The 22,434-nt window shown below is 33.8% G+C and overlaps 1 protein-coding gene across 3 annotated transcripts; it reads left to right on the forward strand.

Annotated features, from left to right (window-relative positions):
- Window positions 1-3,525: 3,525 nt before the first annotated feature.
- Window positions 3,526-21,126, forward strand: LOC107796108 (uncharacterized). Of its 3 annotated transcripts, none has more exons than XM_075222986.1 (13): window positions 3,526-3,653; window positions 3,801-3,905; window positions 6,511-6,584; window positions 6,674-6,745; window positions 6,881-6,909; window positions 13,307-13,357; window positions 14,790-14,840; window positions 15,055-15,114; window positions 15,212-15,294; window positions 15,945-16,092; window positions 18,445-18,495; window positions 18,879-18,983; window positions 20,874-21,126. In XM_075222986.1, exons 1-13 carry the CDS (start codon window positions 3,610-3,612, stop codon window positions 21,009-21,011), a joined length of 1,011 nt encoding a protein of 336 aa, XP_075079087.1. In that variant the 5' UTR covers window positions 3,526-3,609; the 3' UTR covers window positions 21,012-21,126. The 3 variants fall into 3 exon arrangements, with proteins under 3 accessions (XP_075079087.1, XP_075079088.1, XP_075079086.1); XM_075222987.1 differs by having other exon boundaries at window positions 3,529-3,659; window positions 20,860-21,126; XM_075222985.1 differs by having other exon boundaries at window positions 3,530-3,659.
- The last annotated feature ends 1,308 nt before the right edge of the window (window positions 21,127-22,434 follow it).

Here is a 22,434-nt window from a genome sequence, read left to right on the forward strand (position 1 = left end):
AATATACTATAGCATTATATTATATAAAAGATCAATACCGCTGAATTTCCCTCTGGTTTCATTGATTGCCTACTAATAGCTGCAAGCACCTCCTCAAACTTGGTCTCTACAAAAAGCTTCAAACCTTGTAACTCCTTCATTACCTCAGCATTGGTAGGTTGGGAATCACCTCCAGTACTTTCATGCATACTTTGTGTCTTTGGTAATTGTGTGCCAAAAACCTGAAAGCTATCGGGCTAACTGTTAGTGCACTCAACTTCAATTTTAAAGTTTAGACCACGCACATCAAATAGTTGCTTCTCATTATCAGTTGGGGTGATGTTCTTTAGCTGCAATTATTAAGCACACTAATTAGAAATAGAAATGATAATAAAGTATGGAAAGATAAAAGATCCCTATTACCATATGATACCAATATAGTATACATGTATACCAACAGAGTATATATCACTGATCTGGGATATTGCTACAACTAACTGTGACTAAACTACTGTACCAAAAATATTAAAAGATGCAATAAAAGTATGAGAAAATTAAAAGTATAAGTAACAATAAAACTATAAGTAGAAGAAAAGATCCCTATTACCATACGATACCAATATGTTATACATGTATACCAACAGAGAATATCATTGATCTGGGATATTGCTACAACTATCCATGACTAAAATACCATACAAAAAACATTAAAAGATGCAATAAAAGAATGAGAAAATTAAAAGTATAAGTAGCAATAAGTTATAAGTAGCAGAAATGATCCATATTACCATATGATACCAATATGGTATACATGTATACCAACAAAGTATATCATTGATCTGGGATATTGCTACAACTGTGACTAAACTACTGTACCAAAACATTAAGAGAGGCAATAAAACTATGAGAAAATTACCTGCTCGCATTGCAAGCTAGACATTCGCAAAGCAACTCGCTCATTCGGTATTTGACCCATGACTACCCAATTCAAAATTCGTGGAAGTTTGTTTCCAATATGATCAGCAAAGTGATCATCCAAACTTGGGCAGCATTCATACAACCAAATCTGTAAAGCCAACGGGAAGCCACCGAATCTATAAAAAGAAGGCTTATCTTGAAACTTGTTGGAACACGATTCGATTGTAGCGTTATAAACATTTATACCCCAGGGATAATTATTAAAATCACCGCACTCAACCAAGTCAAGGTAAGACTGTGAAATAACCTTTGTTTTGAGTTGAGAAAGTAAGAAGTTGTTCATAAAATAAAGAATTGCTATCTCCAACGCATCATCATCTGTTTCCCGTTTCTTCTTCTTAAAACAGTCTCCTAGTTGGGCCAATGGCACGGATGCAGTCCTAAAATATTTTGAAATCAACCTATTCTCTGTTATGCTCTCTATACTTGTATCACCCTTACATTTCAACCCAGTAACAAGTGCAAATTCATCCAAACCAAAGCGCAACCTAGAATCATTCACTACAAACCACATCTCATTTTCACCTCATGATGTACTTCTCTAATAAGAAAATGGTGCATAACCCGAATCTGCACAATAACTGGTGGCAGATTCAAAAAATAGCCAAAACATGTTTTCTTAAACAGTCGAAGTTGCATCTTTGATAAATTCTCTTTCAATTGATGAATAACATGGCAGTTGGTATCCTAATCAACCCTTGGTTTATAATCTAAGTCCATAGGCATAAGGAAATCCCAACACTGCAAAATATGTTCATATAAAATAATTTCAGAAATAGAATTTACTTAAAAATGCAACTAAACCAACCAAAAATATTACAACTATCATATGATACCAACACGGCATATAACTATACCAGCAGGGTATACAATTATACTGGCTAATTTCCAGCAACTATAAATGACTATACTACTATTACATAACATATAGGAATAAAGAGAAAAAGCAAAAAGGTATGCAGCGATAAAGTATTTTCAAGATACTGTACGATACTACTATTATTAAAGGAAAAACAAATAGTAAAGACATCCAAAAAAGGATCCAGAAGCATATGATAGTATATAGCTATACTAACAGGGTAAATAGTTGTACGGAGTTGTTCCAACAACTGCCTATAACTATAAAAACTATCACATAACACACATACACTATGTCTATAGGCATAAGGGAATCGCAACAATGCAAAACATAATTATATAAATTATTTAAGAAATAGAATTCAGTTAAAATTAACACAACTGACTATAACTATAATATAATACAAAAGCATAACAGGAAATCAAAAAATAAGAATGTACTATACATTCAAAATCTCACAGATCATAATTTTAAGAAAATTACCTTCTTGGATTGCGACACCAATTTTTTTCTTCTTTAACTGAGAATCATCGATACAATCAACATCTTCTGGTTGAGTCTCTGTTTTAGGCACGGATTCATGTCGGCTTCCCCCTAACTCAGAATCCTCAACAACTTTACCTTTTTCCTTATCAGTCACAGGAACACCTCCTAAGACTGGTTCAGAATTTGTGTCGGGTAATAATTGGTAGGGAGTTTCATCGACTGATGAAGCATTAATATTGTTGCCTTTTCCACCCTCTATCTACATTTTCAGTTGTGTTTTCAACATGACTACTGCTAGGGTTATGACTAAACAGAGACTGAGAATCAGAAAATAAGGAAAAACTAGGACCAGACATGACTGAGGCAACAGATTCAGCAGCTACTTGTGTTGAAGAATGATGTTGTCCACGGAGCCACCATCTATGCGCGCAATGCTTCCGACCCATAGAGAAAAGAACAACCCATAGACATTAATTCACAAAAGTACAAAAAAAAAAACACAAAAATCCTATGATTTTGAAAACCCACTTTCACTAAAATGTACTTTCAGAAGCAAAAAATTCACCCCAAAACAGGTATTAGACGAAGAGATAGAACGGAATCTGAAGATAGAACGGAATCGGAAGAAAAAATTAAAAACTCGAATGTGGGTGAAATATGCGTTCTCATGGGTTGGCAATGGAAATTTGGAAACTGTTCTCTAGTATAGTGTCAATTGTTGAAGACAAGCGTGGGTAGCTTGGGCCGGGTGAAATAGGTGGGCTGGATTCTTTAGTCTAGTGTAAAGAATGAAGATAAGGCTTTAAAGACAAATGGGTAGCTTGGGCCGCGTGAAATATGGGGCCGGGTAAATAAATTGGGCCGATTGGGTAGGAATAGTAAATAGTTTGGGCATGCGTATTAAAAGGTATAAAGTGAGATTTTCTCTTATTAATATATAAAGCTAATGCATGCATTATTTTATCTAATGCATGCTACCAAACAACTAACGTTGATGCTAACCAAATGTCTAATCAAATTGCAGATCCCAAGAAGGTGGTCCTTATGTTCAAATTTGAAAGAAATAAAAAAAAATTCGATAAAGAATATTCAACACATGTTATATACTTGTAAAATTTAATATTTTACTTATATATGCAGTATAATTTTTTCCGACGAACGATAATCACTCTTACCACAGTAAAGTTTCGCCCCCGTTGGTCGTAAAGAATTAAAAAGTTATTAGCATTAACATTAGTTACAAGTTAACGACCAGTCCATACCAGAGTCCCATAAAATCCCCTATATAACACAGTTCGATAGAATCCATGCTTCTTCCTCCCATTACTCGATCTTTCTCATTCCACTCCAGGTTCAGGTTCCTACGCTCTTTTCAATACCCAATTCATGTTTTAATCGCCGTTTTTCATGTACTCCTTTCTTGTGTGTGTGAGGAAAAAAACCCATATCCTCATTCTTCTTTTTGTGTTTTATTTATTTATTTATTTATTTATTTCAGGAGACTAATTTGGTCGAAGTGCAGAAATTCACAAATGGGTCCCGAAAATCTGAGTCTAATTGATAAAAGACATCGTGCAAGTTTTCGGCTATGCAACGTTTCAGGGTATCTTTGCACTCTCACTGTCTTTTGACTCTTAATTTTATTTAGTTATTTGTAGTTTAACGCAGACAAGGGATATCGATTGTGTTTCCATTCTGTTTCCACACAGTGTTACGAATATGGATAAACACCTTGTGATTGGGATAGTAGAAGACACTGTTAATTTGGACCCAATTTTTGGAGTTGCAATATGAAGCACATTCATCATTCTGTATAGTGAATTTATGTTTTACTAATCTAGTTCGTTTGGTGTAGAAATTATCATCATACTTCCCTTTTTATAGTGTTCCTAAAAAGAATGTCATATTTCCTTTTTTTTAAAATAAATAATTTAACTTTAACCTTCACATTTTACCCTATCTAAGATGATTTATAGCCACAAAATTGTCTATAACTTGTTTTAACTGCTAGTTTCAAAAGTCTTTCTTTCTTAAAAATCCGTGCTAAGTCAAACACCACCACCTAAATTAGGACGGAGGGAGTAGTTGGAGAGTTAAAACTTTTTATTTTCTTTTTGCTATGAGTTCTTGAAGCATTTTAAAAATGTCTTAACTCTTAATTTCAAATCTGGTTATAGTGATTTTAATGTAGTTTTTCTGTTCATGAATTTTCTATAGAAAGAGAAGAATCAATGTCATTCTTTTCAAGAATCAAGGAGTAGGATAGCATCAAGTATCATGCATATGGAAAATGAATTTAGAGCCTGTTTGGCCAAGCTTTTAGGAGGCCAAAAATACTTTTTTCCTGTAAAAAAGTACTTTTAAAAAAATTTAAGCTGTTTGGCCAATATAGAGAAGTACTTTTGGCCAGCAGCAGAAGCAGTTTTTCTGCTTTTGGGAAGAAGCAGAAAATTCTAGCTTCTTCCAAGAAGTAGAAGCAGAAGCGAAAAATTAATGTATTCAAGACAAAACTATCCTCACTATAAATTTATATTTTTCAAATTATCACTTACAAATGTAAGTTTTTCTTTTTATTTTTGTTTCTAGTTTTTATCATTCTTTTAAAATTAAAGATATCATATACATGGATCATATTGTAACTTTCCAACTTCTTTATTGACTTTTTTTGTTTTTGATTTGTTCTTTGTGTAATGTCTTGTAACTTTCCAAATCATCTTCTTCTTTTTTCACACTAAAGCAAATTATCTACATCCTTCTTTGGATTATCAAATCTCTTCCTAAAAATAATCATTTATAATTTCTTCTGTTATATGCTATTAGTTCCCGAATCTTTAAAATAGTTATCAAATCTAATTTGTGAATGTTATATGCTACTAGTTCCCGAATCTTTAAAATAGTTATCAAATCTAATTTGTGAAAATTACCTATAAATAGGTAATAAATTTATAATTTCGTCACATAATCTATCTATATATTATTAAAAGAAGAAAATGCATCACACATTAAGCCAAGTGGCAGCCTGAAAATAGGCCATTTGACAATTTATGACAAAGTTAGTAAGATTAGGTAATACTAATTAGTTTCTTTTTGAATTTAAATTTAAAAAAAATTATATATTATGTGTTGTTAATAATTAGTTACTCTTTTTGAATTTAAATTTAAACATACTTAACTATTTTTTTACAAAAAAAATTATTTTTATATATTTAAAATTATTTCTATTTTACGTTAAATCCCATCTTTCAAGTTTGACACTCAGAATCATCTAGTTACAATTACCATGGCTATACATAATTTCATCCGATGACATTCTTCTACCGATAAGGAATTAAATTATTATGCTAATGAAGACATTACTGCTGAAATTGAGGATGGAGATGGGCCTTCTGATATTCCTTTAGAAATGCAAGGCAATTCTTCTAATAATATGGAGGCGTTGTGTGATAGACGTAGAGATGAAATTGTTGAGAAATATTATCATGTGTGAGTGACTTTACTTATTATTTCATGGTAGATTATCAATATATAGTAATTTGTGGAATAGATTTCTAATTTATACTGAATGATGTATTTTGATGATTCAAATCATCATGTAACAATAAGTAATTACACTAGATAATAATATATGCTTTGGTATAACTATATATGTAAAATTGATTTAATTCTTTAATAAGTTTGTTTACTTTATGTTTTATATTTTAATTAAATTAAATAAATAATAATAAAAGTCTGTTACAATAAATATTTGAGTTCATTTTTCTCTTTAAAAGAATTATAAGACCTTGGTACTATCCTTTTTGGTAATTTGACACTCAAAAGTACTTTTTAGAAAGATTGGCCAAACACAATTTGTTTACCAAATGTTGCAAAAAGTACTTCTTGAATGAATTGATTAAACACAAACTGTTTTTTTTCCAAAAGTACTTTTGAAAAAAGTACTTTTCAAAATAAACAGATTTTGACAGCTTGGCCAAACGGGCTCTTAGTAAGGTAGGATCGGTAGCAATTTTTTTGGTACACCCATGGTTACCAATGATACTGTGCTGATTGGTGTCTTACTTACTATCCATTCGCTTTTGACTTCTGAGAAATGAGCAGCTGAATTAAAGATCAAGTCATGTTTTTAGTGTTTGTTGTTGAAGTTTTTGTACATTTATTTACATAAGAAACTATTAGCCTCTTATCTTGTGCATGTAATGATGGGCCAGTTATAAGACGGATCTGCTGGAAATTTATGCCAAGGACCCAAAGTTTCATGTCTTGTTTATTCCTGGAAATCCAGGTTGTTATAGTTTGTAAGCAAGTGAATTTATGTTTTGTAGGTGTTAGTGAAGCGACTATGATAATTAAATTATGTTGATACTGCTGCAGGTGTTATCTCGTTTTATGTTGATTTTCTGGAATCACTCTATGATCTGTTGGGTGGAGCTGCATCCGTGACAGGCAAGATACAGTTTCACCTCTACTGGACTATAACAACTTGGATAGCAAGATTCATGGTCAGCTAGAAACAATCTTTCTTTGTTTTAAATCTGAATTTCTGTACTGATTGCTTCCTTTTTCTTTTGTTTCTTTCAGCAATCTCGCACATTGGTCAAACAGAAAAGGTAAGGCCTTTAGGCCAGTATCAACTAGAATACCAGGAATTCAGTCTTCTTGCCTATTGAAATGAATCTTCTCCGTGAAGTGTGAATGTCGGAAACAAATTTCATTGGCATTTAGCTATACATATTCTTTGATAAAGTTACTGAACATGTAATAACTTATCGCACCTACTCTCATTTACTACCTATTTAACTAAAAATACTTCAAGATTTTTTTTCTTCCTATAACCAAATACCACAAAATGACTTCTTCATGGAAATATTTTCGAGGAAAATGTTTTCCTTAGTGCAATAATCAAAAGTTCAACAAACACAACATACAATTTTAAGTTTTAAATAATTTGTATTAATTGAGCAGCCTTCTGTAAGACATAATTGGTCGAATTACAGAACTGGAATGTAACACAAATTGTAATTTGACTTGTATAAAAGTTTAACTGCCTATATGACCCATATTTTTTTTTTTGGCACTTGGGTGTGGCCTAGTGGTCAATGAAGTGGGTTGAGAACCATGAGGTCTCTGGTTCAAATCCCAATGGAGGCAAAAAACACTAGGTGATTTACTCCAATCTGTCTTAGCCTTGGTGGACAGAGTTACCTGGTACCTGTTGCTGTTGGGAGGTAGCAGGTATCCCGTGGAATTAGTCGAGGTGCGCACAAGCTAGCCCAGACACCACAATTATCAAAACAAAAAAAAATCTTTTTACTATCAAAAGCACGAAACACTAGTCAAAATTGTCATTTACCTATTTTCCCTAATATGTAGGACTTGGAAATTAACTAAAATTTTATTTTTTAAAACTTTCCACATTTGAATTATTATGTAGGAAAACCTAATATTTAGGACATTAAAATCAACTAAATTTCTTCCTTGTACAAATTAAAGTCCTAATATTTAGGACCAAATACAAGAACTAACTTACGTTAATACCTTTTAGAAATTCAAATTTCAAGGTTTTAGTATCTCACCAGCAACCATAGATTTGGATTCAAAGCCATCCGAGGAAAAAATTAAACTATTACAATTTTTTTATAGACGAAAAGAGGTACGACTATTGATTCTTTTAAAAGTGACGCTAGATGAGGAATTTGTAGTTTATTATTCTAATATTTAGATTTTAAAATCAACTAAAAATTTTGGTTGTAAAAATTTCCCTTAGTTAATATTAGAAAGTCCTAATAAATTGACTAAAATATTACCTTGAGTAAATCCCTTTTAAATTTGAACTAGGTAACATAACTATAATAATTTACATGTAAATCTAATATTTAAAACATTGAAATCACTTAAAATTTTATTTGTTAAATATTTTTATTACCTAAAAATACGATGGAGAGGCTTATATAATTGAGACACAATTATTCATACATCTCATTCAAGTATATGAAATTACAATGGCAAAAAAAAAATAAAAAATTTAAAAAGTAGCATTTAATGGTTCAAAGTGTTCCAAAGTTTTTCTATCAAATAAATATTTAAGCACTTCCTTTCCTGTTTTATTTAAGTTACGAATTTTTGGAATTGAAAACAATTTGATTCTATCATGAAAAAGGTATTTTTTTCCGTTTAGTTACGTTACATTTAAGAATTGAATATAATTTGATATTTTCTTGAATTTTTTTATTTTATTTTTTTTATATATTTTCGCCTAGCTCAATGAAATCATTCATCATTTTCAAGAACTTATACTTTAAAAAAAGTTTATTTCATAATTTAAACATATTATTTAATAATATATTTATATTGTTTTAAAAATTATATACTCATTGATATGGGTACACGTGCAAAGCGCGTACCTTAGGACTAGTATTATTAAATGAACTACTTAAATACCTTTCTAAGCTTTGGCTTGTGGGGAAAGAGCATGTCTAGTTAATGACTTCATGTAGCCAATGTTTAGTTAAATATCTTTCCTTAAGCGGCTGATTTATCCCACGAAGCACAACTTATAGTAACTTCTGTGACTGATTTATCTCTTGAGTCCCATTAGGACTAAATTTGAACTCTTCTTTAGTAATCATTTAAGTATCTATATGTTGAACTAGAGTTACTGGATGTCTCTAAAATCTTAATGTATATATGTACAACATGCCCCCTGCATGTGAACCTGATTCTTTTTCTTCGGCCAAGCTGCGGAAATATCCTTATATGGGTGATGACAAGACTTAAAGCCACGACCTTTGTCTGCTCTGATATTGTGTTGAACTTGAGTAATCATCTTATATAAAGCTAAGTTGCTCGGACCCGGGTGCAGGTGTGAGGTCGGATCTAGAGGTCGGATCCTTCATGATCTAAGTTTTAAGATTTGGGATTACAGATCTAGGTACAGATACGGGTTTGGGGATTTGGCTAAAATAATTCAAATATCTAAAAAAAGAATTTTAAAAATATATGTAGATTATGAGACATTGTGTGAAAAACTTACAATGTATTTCTAGAAAGAGAAAATATTGATCAAGAGGAGATCCGAGAAGGAGATAAAGGCAAAGGACTGTCATAGAAATTTCTATATACAAGGTATTTCATTTTTTTTAATTTCATCCTAGCTTTTATTTTGATTTCAGAAATTATTGTATCTGTCCAGAATTTCTCCGTCGATTTTGGTGAAAATACCCAAAATTGGTTGACGAGATCCGATAGAGATCCCACACCCATACCCACGTCGTGTCAACATGGGTGTGGCACCGAAAGTGAAGAGTCCGAGCAACTTAGCTATGAAGGTTTAAGCCATTAGAGAAGGGACAATTCTAGTTACATATATATTATAGGTATGCAACTTTTTATAGCGCAACTATTCTTATCTATTTTGGTATTATTTTAAATTCTACTATCCAGTCCTGTAATAGATCCCTAAAATGAACGTTGACTGCAATATTATAGACAGGAGGAGTATGAGATTTCAATATTGTAGAAATTGCACCTCATATTTTAGCTGAGTTTGATGAAATAGTTGTGCTTTGATTAGAATAAGTCCACCGGCTAGAGTTGAAATTTATCTTATATAAAGCTCAACCTAGGGGCCATTTTGTGTGACATTGTTTAGATAGGCATGAATGGCCTCTACAGTAGTGCAAGAGGGCATGGATGTTCTTTTCTTTTCTGAGCTTGTCAACTCAAGTAATCAAGTCTGTGTACGGGCTAATCAATTAAATGTTGAGATTACAACAAAAATGCCAAAGGATGAAAGTTACCTTCCACGTCTTTGTCCCATTCCAATGTTGCAGGTGTCACAGCCTACCTGCGCTTTGACAGTACGTTGATTAACTAGAGAATATGCAGTGTAACCACTACAGGATGACATGGTACAAATTACAATGATACATAAGGCTAGCTAATGAAATCTAAGTTACCTGGAGTGTTGGAATTTCATGTGGAATTATACTAATGGACTGCAGCAATACAATTGCTCTTCTGAATATTTTTTCTGGTTTCAGAAGCTCTGCCTTGTTGAACACCGTCAGGCTTATTTAATTTATTTGGCCAATTATGTCATTTCAGCAAATGAAGCTATCTATAGTATTGAAGTTGCTCAGTTAACTAGATTGTGGAATCGAGTAGTCTTTTGATTTCTGAACTTGATGGAAGTAGTAGCAAATGATATGGCTGTTCGCTCGTTCTATCATTGGCTATATATTATGGAGCAACTTAAGGTATGTTGCTTTACAACAGGGTTGTGAAGCAAGATGGTAAGATAAAATAAAGAGATATGGTTTCTCTTGGATCATTTTATTTGTAGAGGATGAGAACGCTTTATGACTAAGTACAAATAATGCTGCATTTTCGTTATCCATTTGTTTCTGTTCTTTTTTCCTCTTGCATGTTTGTTTCGAATAACTATATCTGAAATTCTTGGTGAATCTTCTTTTCCTAATCTAATTTGTTAAATTAACAAGTACTTTTATAAATTTCTTGGCTTGTCTTATGATGTTCCAACACGGACCTTTTAAGTAAATCAGTACCTTTTCATTATTATTGCTTTATTTTGAAGTTTTGGTTGTATTTTGGGTATTACTCTGTTTTCTTTAAATAGAATTTTAGCTTTTTTTAAGGAAAGCGGCTGTTGGATATTTGATTTTAACCGGTTGCCCCACCCCTTACAATAAGTACTGGTGGGAGCAAAAGAGCGCTTCTGCCCTTTATCCAAACATACAAGAATGCAAATCCACCTATTCGTGTGCTGCTTCCCTCAACCAAATATTGGCTTTCAGTTTAGATAAGAAATGCTACTGGTAAAACCTCCAAAATGTGGCCAAGTGGGAGTTCTATTCATCAACCTCCCTACTTTGTCTTGAGTTTGAGATTAACCTCATTTTCTTCATTTCCGTCATTCTGAATGAAGTAAATATTAGTTTAAGTCTGACATAAAGACCTTTTGATGACCACAATTAACTTTTAACTGCAAATCACTGTGTATTTGATTCTTAAATCTGTGATTTGTCATCTCCTTCATTTCCTGGTACCAGCATTCACCACCTCCTTCTTTGTTCGAGTACCATGTTTCATGAATACTATGCTGAGTCAAACAGGTGCAATATGGGTCTGGGAGCTTCACGTGGATTCTTCAAAATTCTTTACAATTAGCAAAAAGTTGCCCCATAAACCCTTAATCCGATACATCCACAAATGAGTCTTACCCGCATTCACCACCAAGTAGTTTCTGAAAAATTGCTGGAGTTTATGAAGCTCCTTCTGCGTTTTCTGTTTAGTAAAGGGGAGTTAGGAGGAGCATGTGCAGATAGTCGACCCGTAAGATTTTAAGAATTGAGTTTTGACCCTTTCAAATTGTGAATATGAAAAGAAACTTGGTTAAATGTATTTTTGCATTCCTTAACCTTTGTATCGATGTTTACATTTCTCAATTCCCAGAATAACTGTTTTCCTTAACTCCCTATTCTTAAATCTTAAGCTTCATTCCTGCTTGTTAGACTAAAACGTTGTGGTACAACAGATTGAGATCCCTAGTCTTTGCCATGTATTTCATAAAAGACAGTTTCTTTTGCAGGAGAAAAATAAGTAGGAGTAGTTATAAAATCTAAAAAGTGCCTTAAATAATAAGTATAAGTCGTCAATTCTGCATCTTTGTGGACAAAGTTCTTTTGAAGCTAAACCAGATTTGTTCTGCATGCAAATGCCAAGAATATTCACCACTAGATGCCTCAGTTTAATTTGAACTTTTATGCAAAGAATATTAACTCGGAAAACACTGTGTACCTATGAGACAGGTCTATCATCTATATATACCTTTCATGTCTTTGATATACGTGCAAAACTGTGCATCTATCGATGACAAGGGATCACGGTGTGACTAGAACCTCTTCTTAAATACAAGCATTGAGGAGACTAATTATGTACGGAAATAGTTGCACCAGCTTACAACTTCTGAACTTTATTAGCATTATGCTATGCGGAGCCAAAAGAATGTCTATCAAAAGAGATGAAGTTGTTGGGCTAAAACAGCCTAAAGATACTCTTAACATGATATGATAGTGTCAACTTTGGACCAAGCCCACACGGTTTTCTCCAAAAGGCCTCACACTATTAAGAGTATCCAACTGCTATAAGTAGCTTTTTTTTCTTTTCTACTTTCCATGTGGGACTTTATTTGCATATACCCAACAATCTTCCCTTTGAACTAAGTTCCATATGACCAATCACCATTCATGCGCTAATTTGGAGGTTAACTGTGTGTCACCCAACCGAAGTCCAGAGGAGAGGCTGTGCATGCGCCTTTGAAGCTACGGGTAAAGGTAGTAAACTGGCCCACAGACGGGCAAAGGCACTAAGCCTGGCCCTGCGCCATTACCCTCCGCCATCTCTATACTCGTCCTGCCAAACTATTAGTTCTGATACTAGTTGTTGGGCTAAAACGGCCCAAAGGTACTCTTAACATGGTATGATATTATCCGCTTTAGTCCAAGCCCACGGGATTTTCCCTAAAAGGCCTCACACTATTAAGAGTATCTAACTCCTTATAAATAGTTTTTTTTTCTACTTTCCATGTAGGACTTTATTCTCACACGCAACAGACGTGAGCTAAGTCGTAATTGCTCTGCAAGTTAGGTTGCACACAGCGTTCTATTGGAACATGTAGTATCCATTTTATAAAAAAGTTTTTAGTTGCTCTAAGGGGCTCTGGCTACTTTGTCCTTCTTTTCTGTTTTCATTTCTCCTTGTAACTCTTCAAACTTCAAGTTCAAAGTTTGCATCTCATGTGAACTGTGAAGACCGTTGGATGATTTATTGTCTTTGATTGACCTTTTGAAGATTTCCCATAGACTCGATAGTCTTTAAAGATGAAAATTTGTTGGTGTATAATAATATCTTCTTTTAAAGTTTCAGCTGGCACTAATGCCATCAATGCATGGCTAACATAGTTGCATGATTTGTTCCAATTGCTAGAATTGGGAGCACGGAAGGCTGTTTTCACTGCAAGAACAAACAGATCACAAGGTAATTTTGTTATCTCATATTAGTTTATCTTAGAGAAATCTTTTCTTTTAGGGGAAGGGGGCAGGGGATGTGACAGGTGGGATGGTGAAAAGCATATCAGTGGTAATTCTTTTTTCAAAAAATTTCTGGGTTTAGGAACCAATAACTAATTTTTCCTCGATAGTGTTATTTCTATGTTAATGGAAAGTTGAAATTACCCTTCAACTTGTGGCTGAAGGATGTAGTCAAGAACTGTTTTTATTCCTTCTAATTATAGGATTAGCTTAATCTATTCTTTCTCAATTTTCCAGAATATTCCTTTTTTCTTCTGAATATGGTAGTTCAATGTCTATATCGGTGCTTTAAAAGGCGAGTGGCGTGAGGTGAGATGTTTTACCCAACATGGGCCGAGGTGTAAATCCCGAGCCACGGGGCATAAGTCCCATTGATATTCAATTTTACATTTTATAATTAGTATAATACACTTAAAATTATTTTAATATTCCTAATATTTTAAAGAGATCCACATTTCAGTGCAGATATTTATCCATCATATGTTTGATGTTAAAACTTTATATCCTCTGCTTTGTAATGCTCAATCTAATGGAGTGGCAATGTTTCTAGTTTCCAATTAATAAAATCTAAGTTCTTCATCAACATATATTTCAGTGCAAAATTGTATTAACTAGTGCTTTGAAATGCGTTTTGGGGCGAGTCCTGGGGCGGGGCAATACCAAAAACATATTGGGGAAATAGAAGGGGGTGTAGGTTCTGTTGGGTGATGCCCTAGAAAGTGAGGCACATGCCCGCCTATTGAAACTTAAAAAAACTAGAGAGAATTTTGACAACACCCATTGTTTTTTCTAAAACCCTCTTCTTTAATACCCAAATTCATCCCCACCAAAGAAAAAGAGCCCTAACTTCGTAACATCAAGACGGATCGGCGACCTTGAACTTGAAGAAATCATCCTCTGACCAATTTTAACGACTTTGGTACCCTCTTCTTGCTTTACCCTTTCGTATTTCTATCACATTAGTTTTTGGATATCATTTTTTTATGCGCTCCGTCCTTTGGCATATTTTTTTCTTTGATGTTGATTCACTTTCCATTCATTGCTTTTTGTTGGGTTTCTAGTAAAAGCTGGTATATTGCTCCTTTTCCGGTTAAACTCAACATGTTGCTCAAGTTAAAATTTTGAGTTAGTCCAATGATCCGCTAGTGTTATAATGAATATTGGTTGTCCTGATTCTTGAGCTAGTTTAGCTTGCATCAAGTATAAGTAGTACTCAAATTTGACCTTGAAAAGGTAAAGAATAGTTATAAATAAATAAATAAAATGTATGGAATTTTATTAAACAAAAGAAAAAGCTTCTCGCCCCAAAATGCAATTCAAAATACTGGTCTAAAGTCTGCATTCTTGATTTAATTTTGTTTCAAAATCCTCTTTTCCAGCTGAACTTCATAGAGCATGAGCTTCAGGATGTTGAAGTTCCTCTAGTACTGGTAAGTTCAGAAGTTGCATTAATATATACTCTTATGTGCGTGTTATTTGGATTCTTGTTCTGAACCATCATTTCATTGTTAAATTCAGATTTCAATCCAAACTCACAAAAATCAGTAAGAAAAATGGAACTTTTTATCAATGTAGATAGTCAGGTTCTCGTTTTCTGCATGTATTAGAAGTTTTATGTGCTGTGATTTTGATTTCCGTTCTTAGGTTGGTCATTCTATTGGCTCATACATATCTCTGGACATTTTTCGGAGATTCCAGGAAAAGGTGAAGACTACATCCTCTTTATATTGGGTACAAGGTTTTTCACTATTATGCCTTTTCCCCCCAAAATCCTCATTCTGATATTTCTATTTTTTTCTAGGTGACATACTGCATTTGCTTGTATCCATTTCTAGCTGTAAACACCAAGTCTTCAACACAAGCTATTATTAAGAAGATTGCAGTGTAAATCTCTTTGATTTTTCCTTGCCTGTTTCCTATGTGAAGTGAGAGCTTTCTACTTTAGCTGTTTATTTTCCTTCCTTGCCGTTTGAAAATCAGTCAGTTTTTGCTTTTTCTCTTACTGCAGACTACTGAACCTTTGTTTCCAATTCTCAATGAAACAGTTATAGAATCCCATTAATATCACATTACTTCGGGCAGTGAGCATGTGTGATCAGAATATCAGATTGCTTTTTGTTTAAAATTTCAAATTCTCTTTGAAGATCATATGACTTGATAAACATTTCCAACTAGTCACTGGCTATATAGCTTTTATTTTTCGACCTGTTACTTCTGTTTTAGTTTGTATGTCCATTCTTCTGACTGTTTGCAACTGGTTATTGTCACTGTTATGTTTTTCGTTTATCTTGTTTTACGAATCTCTTTGAGCTTGAATTGTGGATCTAGAGTTTTGAAAGTTTCTAGTTTATTCATTTAGGACTGAATATGTGGCATCTATTCAAAGTATCCAATAAACAAATCTAGAGGCACTTTTATTTTTGAGTATATTGCCATTACTTTTCCTGTTTGTGTGTGACATTTGTGTAGGCATTGTTTTCCTCATTAAATCACAGTGACAAAATTTGATGATCTTCGGTTATAACTTCCTGTAGATCTCGCACTTTATGTACGGGCCTAAGCTCACTTGCAGCAATTCTGGCACTATTACCAGCCTGGATCTCCAGATTTCTGGTGAAAAAATCTGTGGGGAAGTCCTGGTCCCCACCTGCAGTGGAGGCTCTCTGTAAACATGTCCTCAGGGTGAGGGTCAATTTCTTCTGATTCTCTTTTACACTGTTGGTAATCAGATCTGAAGTATTAGATCAACCGGTTATTCATTTTTTTTTTGGATGAATAAGCAATGAGTTCGACATGCCAAGTTGATCTGTAAGTTAATTCTTCCCCAAAATGCCAAGTCAAAGCTCTTATCTAAACAATTTTGAAAAGTCAAAGCACGTAAATTTTGATGGTAAAGATCATCGTCTTTTTTTCCCTTTCAAAGCCATCAAACTTAAGATGACTTATGTAGGCAAACATGGACAAATCCTAACTCTTACGAGAATAATTACACCTTAGTTCTAAGCAACCAAAGTTGTGGCCTAGTGGTCAATGGAGTGGGAGAACCATGAGGTCTGAGGTTCAAATCCAAGCAGAGGCAAAATTCACTAAGTGATTTCTTCCCATCTGAGCCTTGGTAGGCACATCGGGTACTTGTGCTGGTGAGAGGTAGCAGATACATGGTGGAATTAGTCAAGGTGCGCACAAGTTGTCTCACACACCATAGATATTAAAAGAAAGTTAACACCTCAGTTCCAAACTAGTTTGGATCGGCTATATGAATCCTCAATATTCTTTTGCTCCATATTAGGGCTAATTTCATTCCGCTACTTACTAATTTCTTTTAGGACAACTTAGGGATTCTCTAAAACTACAGATTCTCTAAATGTCACATACATCCTTGCACTTTCATACGATCTCTTACAAACTTATAACACTCCTCTCAAACACCGAACCTAGTGTAAGTGTCCCAATAACAACTATATTTCAACTAGTTGGCATAAAAATAAAGACACCTTGCTTTTTCGTTGTATTTTATTTTTTCCGCTTAGTCCATATGAATTCCTAGAAATTGTTGGACTTTTGAGACTTTCCTCCATGTGTTTTAGGATCTATTTTGCCCCCTTATAGTACCTTCGGCCATAATGTTGTCACACTTACGGACCGGTAAAATTGGAGGTCCAAGTTGGACCTGACCAAACAATCTCGATGTATATCTCATTATTCTCCTTTATATGTGCTACTTGTGCCTTCTGTCGAATATGTGCATTATTTTATCTCCATATTTCCACATAACTCATCTTGGAGATTATTTTAATACTTTGGGACCCCCGAACTTGGCATTGTTTATAAAATATTTTGTCCTAATTACCACCTATGGACGACCTCAGCTCAAGGAGATGTGATGAACTCGCTGCCATGTGGACAAAAATATTTTTTTACCTTTTTAATTTAAATTCATTAATTTTTTGGATAATTTCTTTGGGGCCAAATTTGTAAAAAGCATGTTTGGAACTTCATTATTTAGGCGAAATATTTTTTATTTGGCTAATCAGCCACAACTTTTTATCTTTTTATTATATATTTGGACCAACAAAGAAGAAATACACGTTTCAAACAAATCGCCATTGCAGCTAAAGTTGAAATAAAAAGAAATACGTAGTTGAAAATCCATTATTTTGGCTTATTTTTTTTATTATTATTTGGCTAAAAGTAATGGAGCTCTACCCAACTTCCATGTAGATTTTGCTTGGAAAAGAAAGAGTATATGTTGAAATAAATAGTCGCTGCATCTAAAGAAGAAATAAAAGAGTTAGAAACTCTTTTATTTTGGCTAAAAGTAACGGAGCTCTAGCCAAAAGTAACAGCACTCCTCTATTTTAGCCATTCTATTTAATTATATATCTTATATTTTCTTATATACAAATAGTCTTGCATTCAGACACCACAATCTTGTCTAATCTCACTCCAAATCGTTCTTCTTATGCTAAGTTGCTAATTAAAGTCTAAACTTGCAATTCATATATTGTGTCTTATTTCCAATCATCATAAAATCCTACTCTGGGATTCTCCTTTGTAGTTCAGCTTTTGATCGACTCACTTTGTAGTTTTGTCAATTAACACAATGTTGTTCCCAAAGAGTATATGCCAATCTTGCATACTGTTGGTATTGTTGGTTAACTCATTCTTAACTAGGGTAAACAACTAAACAAGTACAGACAAGGTAGATCCTGGTGTAAACCCGCAGTTATTGGGAAGTCCTCCACATTTCAACCCACTGTTTTCACTAGGGCTCCTTGTAGATGTCCTAGTTAAAAAAATTATACCTTGATGGCTGCGGTTTGCTCCTAGTTCTACTTGCTGTAATTTTGAGGAGCACATTTTGAAGTACAAAATCATTAACCTCCTTTCGTCTGTGTGTTTTGTTACAGTTTTGGTCGAGAAACGAACTTTGCTTTCTGTTCTTTGTGATTTTGGATATTGTGAAATCAGCCATCTATATCTATTGTTAGCTTTAATACTAATAATTGTTGGCAACTGCAATGTGCTTTTCAGTACCATACCATTCAGAACATTCTATACATGGCAATGACCGAATTTGAAAAGGTAAGTTTCTCCTTGTCACATTATCAAGATGTTGCTCCAAGGGTACCCGTTATTTGACCCAGTGCAACCTAATCCCGAGTTTATTAAGTTCCAGAACATCTTTCATGCAAAATATTCTTGTTAAAGATGATGGTTGCCTATGGAAGAGATTGTTATAGACTGTAATTTTTCATAAAGAGGTGAAAAAACCTGTGATTTTTGTTGCAAAACAGCTGCATGACAAGCAGGAATACTCCCATAGAAAATCTTTAAACGACAAGCTAAAACATGACCAAAAAGAAAGAAATTTCCCCCAACTGCGTCAAATCCGTGCACATTCTGTATTCCTCCATAGAAGTTTTCTCAGTCTATCCTGATTATGATTTTTTCCCCTTCTGGATTAGCTTTCTGAGGTACCTGATTGGTCATTTATGAGGGAAAAGAAAAGTCAGATGGCATTTTTGTTTGGCGTCGACGATCACTGGGGTCCCTTACATATTTATGAAGAGGTAAATAATGTCTTTATTTCATTGTGCATATTTTCTCCTTTTATGTTTGCAATGTGAAACTACAATGATTTACTCTCTCTCTATGGTGTCTTATTAATGGTCGATCCGAATCTGATCAGCATTTTGAAAACTATTTGTATGTTTTATCGTCGTTTCCAGACAGCTGTGCATGCTGTGAGAACTGGCTCTTTTGAGTTAATGTCTAGTTGAAGACTGTAAGAAATAATCTAATGAGTTTCTAGAAAGAGATAAAATCTAGGATTTCTAGTTCAACTCTACCGTACGGTCGAAATTACTGCATCTTGAAAGTAAGAGATGCAATCTAGGATTTCTAGACATCAAGTATGATTTTTAGGTTATCATTATTAATTTTTTTATCATCTAATGTCCCTCCATAATATTTTGAGCTTGAAACTAATATTTAGAAATTTACTATTAAGAATAAATGTCTCTAGTCGTAAATTCTATTGGTGTTGCTGAAGGATGTAAGCTCCTGCCACAACTTGATTACCTTATTCGAAACCATAGTTGTTTGATCAATTTTCAAAGAAACAGGAAGTGGATTAACTCATTTGTAAATGAAATTGGAGATTGACAACGTATACAATAAGTGAAAAAGCAGCTATGAGTTGAGATGAAGAATTTGAGATTACGCAAGGAAGTGAAGAATGACAATACCTGTTAATCTTGACATGTGTGCAATAACAGATTTTATACTTGTTACGTGCTCTCCCTTTTAGTGTATATATCCTTACTTTTTATGTCCCAAACGTGATGGAGTGAGTGGGTGCTGTCTACTTGAGTTGCTTAAATATTACGTATCAAATTAACTTATTATTTTGAGAAGTATTTTTTCTCAAAGGTATTTTTGGTGAAAAGCAATTTGGGTTTGCTAAATAATTTGAAAAGCATTTCTGAACAACAATTAGTGTTTGGCTAAGATTTTAAAAAGTGATGCTACCTGTTATTTTTCCAAAAATACTTTTCATAAAAGTGCTTTTAGGGAAAAACTATTATTTCTGTTTCTCCTCAAAAACATTTCTTTTTTCTTCTAAAAGTTTGGCAAAATACTTTAACTTTGAAAAAAAAAGAAGCACTTTCTTTTGGAAAAAAAATGGTGTTTTTGGCCTTGGAGAAACTTGGCTAAACAAGTGATGTATTTCCCGCTATTTTACGTATCAGTCTAGAAAAAACATTAATAGAAAGCTATGTGGGATACACTGTTTGTCTTGCCCTAACTCAAATATGGATAGGCCTATCCTTCTTGGTTTGAAGTTCTCAGACCTGTCACACTTCATATGCATAAATACTTGAGTGCCTTCCTCAAACGTGTTTGTCCTTCTCACAAGTCACCCTAATACCAATAAATATTAGTAATAAAAAGAGTTCGTGTAGAAACTGTTAGTAGCGGCAAGGATAACTAGTTATCAATGTGTAGTTACAGGTCTAGATTGGTCACTAAAGTAGACAGGTGAATTCGAGATGGCATATCGCAAATTGATCTTTATGCAGAAGATGTTCATGTATAGGAGGGATAAATTCCTAAAGACCTTAGGATAGACTAGAGATGTAGTTTTACAAGTATGGTTACCTTATTGACAGTCTTTCTCTCGTAAAGCAATGACACTTGTAGATGTCCGCGTAATGATAGGTAATATGTATCTGGTGGAATAGTTAAGGTGCGAGTAAAGTGCCAGGAAACCAACATTAAGGTAGATTTTCACATGATCACATTGTGCCAAATGAAGCAATCCCATGAGAGTAAATCCTCTTCTCGTTTTAGTAATCGCAAACTATAATGACCAATTCTCTTTATGATGTATAAAGGTTATTGTCATTTTATAGAACTAATGCTTGAAATTTATCTAATTGCCAGTTTTGTGGTTACAGATCTCCAATAATGTTCCAGGTGCTGTCCTAACAGTTGAACAAGGGGGTTATACTCATGCTTTTTCTTGCACGGAGGCTGGCTCGTTATGGGTAGCTCAGCATGTTTCTGGCTTAATCAAGAATTATTTATCAAAATAGACTCCCAGTAGCCATTTTGAGTACACTTCATTATTGGCCGAAAGGTCAAAAAAGATGTAAGAGTGATAATAACATAATCTTATTGATGTGTCACATATTAATTACATTTTCTTTTTGGTGTGGAGTACGGCAATTATTGTGTAAGGAGTGGTATAAAAACTAGAAGCAAATTTAGGATTTAAATTCAGTCGGTTCAGCCTTTAAGATTCTTAGTATTAAACCGGTTAAATTTCTAAAGTTATGAGTTTATATTTACTTATTATTACAATTTTAGTAAACTTTTACACATAATTTATGTTCCAGTGTCAAAAATTATGAGTTCAATTGAATCCGTTGATACTATATTACATCGGCCTCTGATAGGAACTTTCAACCAGCATATTAATCAATGAGAATCATGTAAGATTAGGGTTTAACATTTGGTAGATAGAGATATACGATACTTATGGTAGTAGGAGATAGAATATATCCTGTAGAATGATTGAGGTGTGAGTAAAATAGTTCAAACACTATTGTTTTTCCAGAAGAAAAAAAAAATCAAGTAAAGAGTGCAAGTGGAGTTGTTAGATTTCATGTCATCATGTATGGCTTTGATTCCTTGTTTAATCCTCCTCACCCACTCTTGCCATTAGGATTATTGTGGTTTCCCTTTCCCATTGATGGCAGAAACCAATGCAGCTTCTGACCTTTGTCATGATGAAGCTTGTCTCAACATGAATGGACTGACTCATTTGCAGGTCTTGGAATTTATGGTGAAAGGAAATTTGTGTGAACAGGGTCTGTCCAGTGGCTATTTGTGAGTCCGAAACAAAATGTGGTGCTTTTGGACAAGTAGCACCTTAATAGATGTAAAAAAAAAGATGATTTAATGTATAGAGCACAGTATTTGGGCGCTATATATAAAAAGTTGACAGTAACAGGTATAACGCCAAAATCTCCGGCGCTATACATAAAACTTTATGTATAGCGTCCAGTATTTGGGTGCTATACACCTTTTTCCTAGCCCCACCAATAATTTCTGACTTCAATAATTCAAAAGCGTATAGTGCCCACTTTTTGGGCGCTATATATATATATAAAATTTTCGGCTAGCCATTTCCTATATAAAGAGGTTAGGATTGTATGAAATTCATTCAAAAGGTGTATAGTGTAGAAATTTCCCGGCTAGCCATTTTCATACTCTTGTTGAAACGTTTATTGTTGTTAAATTCTCCAGCATTTTTTCATTATGTCTGAAGAGCGTAGAATAAGAGTTTTATTATATTGGGGAGTGAGGTTGTGATGGAGAATAACTCTGTGGGCTACAGTTTACTTGCTCAGCGTCATGTTAAATTGCTACTTACAATGGAGTACGATAAATTGATATCGTTGTTATGCAAAAAAATGAGTGTGAGGAAACGTTCAGTGATACTTAAAGTAACCG

The sequence above is a fragment of the Nicotiana tabacum genome, chromosome 10 (assembly GCF_000715075.1).
Source record: "Nicotiana tabacum cultivar K326 chromosome 10, ASM71507v2, whole genome shotgun sequence".
Classification (NCBI taxonomy): Eukaryota; Viridiplantae; Streptophyta; class Magnoliopsida; order Solanales; family Solanaceae; genus Nicotiana; species Nicotiana tabacum.